The sequence below is a fragment of the Calonectris borealis genome, chromosome 7 (genome assembly GCF_964195595.1).
Source record: "Calonectris borealis chromosome 7, bCalBor7.hap1.2, whole genome shotgun sequence".
Taxonomy (NCBI): domain Eukaryota; kingdom Metazoa; phylum Chordata; class Aves; order Procellariiformes; family Procellariidae; genus Calonectris; species Calonectris borealis.
Window position 1 is genome coordinate 42,971,945 of NC_134318.1, and position 7,459 is coordinate 42,979,403.

The following is a 7,459-nucleotide window of genomic DNA, read 5'->3' on the forward strand; positions in this document are numbered from 1 at the left end:
AGGGGGGGCCCCGCCGGCAGGTATTGTTTTGCAAACAGAGGGGGTAATATATGACAGCGCAGACATAACAAGCCGTCTGTGGCTGCGAATGTTTGTTGTTGCAGCGTGCCATATAACTTCTGGTGATTGTTACTTTTCCTCTGATGAAACCACGTATTTATCAGTGATTTATTTTTTATTTTGTAGCACAAACAGAAATCCATAAACTGTCGGTTCAGCGCCATTGACTCTTTGATCAGTTACTGGGCTATTTTTTTTTTCTCCCGTCAGTGAGGAGAGATTAAAAGCCTTTATTTTCAGCACTCTTTCTGCTGCAAAGGTGCGGAGTCTAAATGAACAATAAAAGCGTACTTAAAACGTACCCTCTCTGCTCCTTTATTCATCGGTAACGAAACTTATAGCTGCCTATGTAAGCCTCTTAATTAGACTACTACAGCGATTTCCGAAAACATTTAGCTGCTATATACAAAGGAAATAAGCCCACATTGTCAACTCGAGAGCGCTCCAGAGTTTAAAAGGGCTCCTCTGTAACCTATTGAAATAATTATTGAAGGGTACAACGCCTCCGTCTTTGTCAGAGGAATCGTACCTCGCCTGTCAGCTCTGCTTTTCTCCGGGAGGAAATCACACTATTTTACTACTGGAGGCGTTTAGATCCAACCCGATTTTAGTCAAGAGAAGTAGAAAGTTTCTGCGGGGTGGGAGCACGGGGTGCCGGCTCCCGGCGCCGCTCCCGGGCCATCCCGGGCCCATCCCGGCCCGGGGAAGGTCTCGCCGGCCTCTTGCTCGGGGACTCCGAAGTCAGCCAAAATAATACATGTGGGCAGGCTCGCCTCAGCCGGGAGTGCAAAGCACGCCGGGGGTGTTAAAACCCGGCAGATTTGGTGGAGTGGTTTTAATTTCCATCTCTGGTATCTGATTTCCAGAACACTGTAAATTATTCCCCATTCTCACCTTCTTCCCCACCCACCCAAAAAAAAAAAAAAAAATCGTGAAATGTCTCTCCGGGAAAAAAAAAAAAAAAAGTTGATTAAATCCAAAGCTAGTAAGTAGCTTTCTGTCCTTAATTACTGCGGTGCAATGCTGATAACACGTAGTTATCATCGGCAAAGTTGACCAAGACAGGTTAAATAATTTAATAAGGAACTGCTTGTAATTATGTTATTTACAAGGTATGACAGAGGTTTGAGGAAGAAACAGAAGCTGATCTCAGGGAAACGGACGGGTTTGGGTGACCCCTGGAGCACGGAGTTTGAATTATGGAGATGGGGGGCTGAGAGGTGAATATGGACTAGAGGAGAACAAGATGACTTTTCACCTCAGCACATTTAACTTTTAAATCCAAATAAACGTCTCGCGTTACTAGATCGTCGCATTATAAAAGAAAAGGACTAATCCCGGCCAGTTTCGGAGTGCCTAAGGAAGAGGGCTGCCCTTTCCTTTTTCCGAGGAAAAATATCGCCAAAAAAAGTTCCGAAGGGGAAAAAGTGCATTTAAAAATAAAGCTGGGCAACTTGAGGGTTTTTTTTCTTTCCTTTCTCCCTGGCTAAATTAGTTATATCAAACATCTGTTCACATGACGTTGTACTTAATGCCACACACAATATTTAGCGATGCCAACGCACCCTCGAATAGCAACAACACACCTTTTTCGCTTTTTAAAATATCCTCCAGTAATAGGTATCTGAATTACTCGCTCAGGTAAATTAAAAGTAGGTGCGGTCTATCGGTCTGATATCCCCCCCCGCCCCCCCCCAGCAAGGGCAAAATACAAACTTAGTAACTTGCGCGTTAAGAAAAGCGTAAACTTTCTCACCTGTTTGGTCATTGAGTCTATTAGACGGACGTACAGGTCCTGCTCTGTCCTAACTCCTGGGGAGGGAAAGCAGAGACAAATTCCTATTAGGATTTCAGTAGCGAACCACCCAAATTACATAATGAAAGCATGAGGTCAGGCAATTAACTGCAATGGACAGGGATCGGCACTCGCGCCAGGCTTCAAAATAAAAAGGGGAAAAAAAAAAAAAAAAGCCAGAAATCACCTAGTGACGGAGTTCACTTCCACTCCTGAACCCGGCGCTCCGGGGGCCGGGCCCGAGAAAGCCCCCCCGGCCGGGAGTGCTGCCGGACCCACGGCCACGCTTGGAGGGAAACACGCGAGACCGGCGGCGGTTCGGGCGCTGGGGCTGACAGACCCCGCGTTCCCCCGCGGGCTTTGGGGATCCCCCCGCGGCCGGGCCGGGGCCCCGCTCTGCCTGCTCCGTGCGCTCGCCCCATCCCAATAATTACCATTAATTCGCAAAACTGAAAAAAGTCACTTAAAAGTGATGTTCTGCTGGAGCAGCTATCGATCCCCTTTTTTACTTTCCACTTCAAGACCAACCGGTTAATCATGTGAAGTACCATTGACTTATTGATCGTTTATGTTTTGTTTTCCTTATATGCCAAGGAAAGAGCCGTGTTTACACGCGTGTAATTTTAATCTCAGAATCTTTATCTCCTTTTCCAAAAGGCCTTGAAAAAGAAAGTACGACTTTTCTGCGGCACACGGACGTTCAAAAATGAGGTAACGACAACTTACCATTGCTATACAATAACTGAAGTTTATAATGAATTCCATTGTTAGTTTTTTCATTGTTTGGCTCCTGCAAGTAACGATAAATAATTATATTTAGCATGAAAAATATCTCCCTCCTCCTGACGTACATTTTTCTCGTCCCTGAAGCGGCTCGGAATTAACAGTTTGCAGAAATTCAGCCCACTTTGTGGAGCGCTGGTGATGTCATTATCTCGGTGCAAATATGTCATGTTTAGCCGTTTTCCCTGCGTTAAAATAAGTCGGGGACGCGGCGGTAAGTTTCTAACCCCGGGATCTATCCGGAGCGGCCGTAATAACGGGGGAACCCGCACGTGGTCTGGGCGCCTCTGGAGTACCGTTAGGGCTGCCGTGGTCGAAAATGATCTTTGGTCAAATAAATCACACTTAAACGTTAAAAAAAAAAATAAAAATAATAAGGTAAGAGGCAGACTTACTTTCTCTTTCTCCACAAAGTCCACAAAAGCTGTTCTCTCAATCTCCACTGGCTGCCCCTGCCTGTCGTACAGAGCTAAGACGAAGTGGAAAAAATTGGATTTTCTGAGATTGGAAGGCGGCTGTTTCTCGAAATGTGCCCGAGCCAGCCCCACGCCGCTGCGGGAGAAAACAAGACAAGGCGTGGGTGAGAGCGGCGGGAAGGGGCGCGCAGGCACCGCGGCCGCGGGGGGATGCGGGGAGCGCGGAGCGGCGCGGAGCGGGGAGGCTGTAACTGATACGGGGCGGGCGGGGGGGGGGGGGATTTACGGCCGGGATGAGAAATACAGGAGGAGAAAACCGCCGGGAGAGGATTTGGCAGACGTACCTTTGGGCGGCCGTGTTAGCATCCACTACCCCCGCAGTATGCATCCACGAGCGGACGGGATTCATCCCACTGCCCAGCGGTTCTTCTTTCATGGTCGTCCCACCTCTTGGTATATTTTCCTGAATCCCAAACATTAAAACAAATTTGGGCAAAACCAGCTCCTAACCAAAAGGGGTTAAAATTGAGGGAAATGTCAGATACGGGGTGGGTTGGTTGTTGCTTGATTTTCTCTCTCTCTCTCTCTCTCCTTGGCGACTGGAATATAAGAGATGACTTTACTCCCTGTGATCAGTAGGAGAAAAGCCCAGTTCAAGTCTTGCTTCCTTCTTCAATCTGTCCTGTATTGGCACGACATAAACAATTTACTGAGTACTTCTGTGCAGCGAGTTGGATGGCGTTCCAGTTTGGTGGTTTAAAAAAAAAAAAAAAAAAAAGGAAAAAAAAAAAAAGAAAGAAAAAGTGTAACTGCAGCCGGCGACACTGCGAGGTTGCTTTTTTTTTTGGGGGGAAGGGGGGGGTAAAAGAATAAATATTTTTGTTGTTGTTTGCAGACGCGCTCAACGTGGTGTCATCCTAGTAAAAACCGCCTCGGAAAAAAAAAAAAAAGCTTCAGGACACTGCTGAATCGACCACTTTCTGGCAAGGCTCTCCTGCTCCAAAAGACAAATAAACGGAAAAAAAAAAAAAAAAAAAAAAAGAAGGAAAAAAAAAAATACTGATTACCGCGGAGGTGTTCCCGGGCACACGGGAGAACGGGGCGCGGGCCCGTGGCGTCTCACGGAATGGACGGAGGCGCGCAGAGCCCGGCCCTCCCTCCCCGAGGAGCGCGCCCTTCCCCGGGAGCCGGGCCCCCGCCACCGCGGGAGAGGTGTCGTCATTGATGACGTGAGCGGTGGGCGGGGTCAGCGCCATATATGGAGCGTGGGGTTCAGTCGCTCGTCGCCGCGCTCCTGCCCGGCCCCGGCCCCCCCTTCGGGGGGAAGGGGGGCCGGGGCCGGGCAGGAGCGCGGCGACGAGGTCCCAAATATCTTCTTTAAAGTGGCTTCGAGGAACCATTTCAAGCGCCAAGCCACCGGTGAACCACCCCCCTCGTGGGCCGCAGGAGGGGAAGGATGGGCAGGGAGATGTGACCCTCGTGGGGATGTTTGGGGCAGAGGAGGAGAGGTCGGGGATGGACAAAGGGTGGCCTGATGCTGGAGGCGCGCAGCACCCCTCCACGATCACATATATAGAAATACACACAGAGGCGCACACGTAAATATATGTATTTGAAGTCTTCATGCGCACAGACATATATATCCACAGCTATATGCGCGCCTTGTCCATGTATATATATCCGCCTCGAGTGATGAGCTTTTTCCGCCCAGTGTGGGTTAGGACTTCCCTTTTTTTTTTTTTTTTTTTTTTTGTGAATTGCCAAGGTCCGTGCGTTAATATTTTAATTAATCGGTGAAAATCGAAGTCCGATTTGTGTTATCAGGAGACCCCCCGATCCTTTCTCCAAGGGGTGAGGAAAAAAAAAAAAGATGTGTTAGAAAGCAATCTATTTTGCTGGTGTTGGGGGTTAATGACTATTGCCAAAGATAAGTGAATTATCAAAGCTGTTGCTCTACCCGATCTCAAAATCCATTACATTGCTGGCCGTCTAATTAAATACGTAAGTATAATAAAATCATATTTTATGACTATTTGAGGGTAATGAGATTAGTCTTTAGAAGCGATCGCCACATATTAAAGATGCCACTGTCTATAGAATGTTAATAACCTTAAATCAAAGTGTATGGAAACTATTCATGATAAATTAAAAGAAAATTCCTGTATTCATAATCAGCCCGGAGCTTTTGAGGTACAGTAGAGCAGATCACAAAACCTCACACTTTTATCGCGGAGGGACGAGCAAACCAAAGTTCCCAAACAATGCGGTGCTCGGGGTGGAAATAGCATTTGGTGGCACGGACACATTTAGGGACCTCGGGCGGGGGCTGGGGGCTGCCCGTGCCCCCGCACGCGAAATCCGCCCTCCGAAAAATAAAGCAAAAACGCCCAACAACGCTATAATTGTAACATATTTCCTAAAATGCACAGAACAATGCCGAAGTTGGTTCTTCCCTCTGCTAACGAAAGCGTAATGCTTAAAATCATTTACAGTATCTTTAATTCAGATTACACGCGCCAAGGCGATTTAAATCTGATTACCAAATTAGAAGGTTTTAAAACAAATCCTTTTAAATCTGATACTGTTGACTAAGGAGGGGGGGAAAAAAAAAGTTCCATAAGCCCATCACATAAGGTAACGATCCTGCCCCAGAAAGAAAGGGAGTTTTAAACCTTTTTGACAACAAATGCAGCTGCCCCACTATTTTGGACGATATTAAGCGAAAATGAATGCAAATCTGTGTTCAGAAGCCATCTGGCCAGAAATGGGGGAATCAGCTGCTCTTCACAACAGGCTCTGAGGCTGAATCTATTTCAGCTCATTTTCTAGATCATCTGGTCCTGCACCCAAAGCGTGGAAAATACGGTCTTTATCATTCACCAACTTTATCTTTTTTTTTTTTTTTGTCACTCCGCGGCTGGCTGCGAGCTGCCGGCAGCCCGCCCGGGATGCTCCCTGCCCGCACCACTCCGCACCGCTCCACACCGCTCCGCACCGCTCCCAGGCCGGCATCCTGCGGGGCACAGCCGCCCCCCCGACCCCGACAAGTTCTCCCCGGCCCGGGGCGGGGGGAGGCCGGCCCGCTGACCCAGGCCCGCTCTCGGGGAGGCCGGCCCGTCGCCGCCGCACCTTGCGCGGGAGAGCTGGCGGGGGAGCGGGGCCCCGGCCGCGGCTCGGCGCCGGGCGGGCAGGGGGTGTGCGCGGCTGCCGGGGGCGGCCCGAGCCCTGCCGGCTCCGCGGCCCTCCTCCTCCTCCTCCTCCTCCTCCGGTGCGGCGCGCCAAGTCTCCCTTTTGTGTGAATTTACGGGGTGAGGCTTCAGTGATCCCCCCGCAAATTTGCATTTAAATAGCGACATCAAGCGATACGCGTGCCACACACCAGTGGGCTCCCAGATGTCACGGTGGAGCCGGTCAGATGGCCGCAGCCCAGCTGTCCCCCCGGCCCGGCCCCGCTCCGCGGCCCCCCGCGCCCCGGGGCGCCCCGCCGGCACCGCCTGCCGCGGCCCGGGCGGGGAGACTTCCGCGGCCGCGATAAATCACGCCTCGGAGCCCGTCCTCCTTCCCCCTCGCCCCTCGCCCCGCATAATAACACATCATCACATGCCGTACGTGGATCGCGCAGATTAAAATTGATAGCCTCATCTCCACAGCCGTTATAGGATTCTCCTAAACTTACTTTTTTTTTCCTTTTTTTTTTTCTTCCTTGGGACAATCCCCTCGGGACTATTACCTTAACAGTTCACTTCCCCTCCCCCCCCCCCCCCCCATCTCACGTTTTAAATCACAGAAGTTTCAGCCCGTATTTACTTTACAGTGAATTCCGTCGCGGACCCGCGTGGGCCGGCAGCCGGGCTGCCTTGCTCCGCGCCCCCCCCCTGCCCCCGAGCGGCTCCCATCGCTGAAACTTTCCCAGCGGAAAGTTCCGCCGGGAGAGGCGAGCGGCGGCCCCGGCCCTGCCCTCCCCGGCTCCCCGCGGCCTCGGGGGGCACGGCCGGGCCCCGCGCAAGCTCGCCAAGGCGCATATTTCAATTTTATTGTTTGAAGGCGCCTTCATTACTAACGTGCTCGGTTACAGTAGGTGTAATTTATGCCCGGTTTAACCGAAACAAATCTCTGCTAACTCTTCTTTCCTGCGTTGCAGAGGAGTGATAAATTTGTATTTTCGGGTATTTTCAATGGAGCGGCGGATGCCCAGGTACCGCCGGGGCGGGGGCTGGCCGCCGGCGGGTACCTCAGGGCGTAAATTCACGGGGAGAGGCGCGGAGGAGGAGGAGGAGGTAATTAGCGCGGGGGCGCAGCGCCACGGGGGGCCCGGCCCGGCCCTTGCGCGGGGCGCCGCGCATCCTGCGCCCACGGCAGCCCGGTGGCCGTGCAGAGGCCGAGCCGGGGCCCGGGACCGGAGCGG

The 7,459-nt window shown here is 51.3% G+C and overlaps 1 protein-coding gene across 1 annotated transcript in view; it reads right to left on the bottom strand.

Moving 5' to 3' along the window:
- Positions 1-4,310, bottom strand: part of EBF3 (EBF transcription factor 3) — a 113,313-nt gene extending 109,003 nt beyond the window's left edge. Inside the window, exons 1-4 of the mRNA XM_075155402.1 lie at positions 4,115-4,310; positions 3,034-3,305; positions 2,582-2,645; positions 1,817-1,872 (exon numbers count right to left, since the gene is read on the bottom strand). Coding sequence (XP_075011503.1) covers positions 1,817-1,872; positions 2,582-2,645; positions 3,034-3,305; positions 4,115-4,310 — 588 coding nt within the window. The remainder of the gene's footprint in view (positions 1-1,816; positions 1,873-2,581; positions 2,646-3,033; positions 3,306-4,114) is intronic.
- Positions 4,311-7,459: the final 3,149 nt, after the last annotated feature.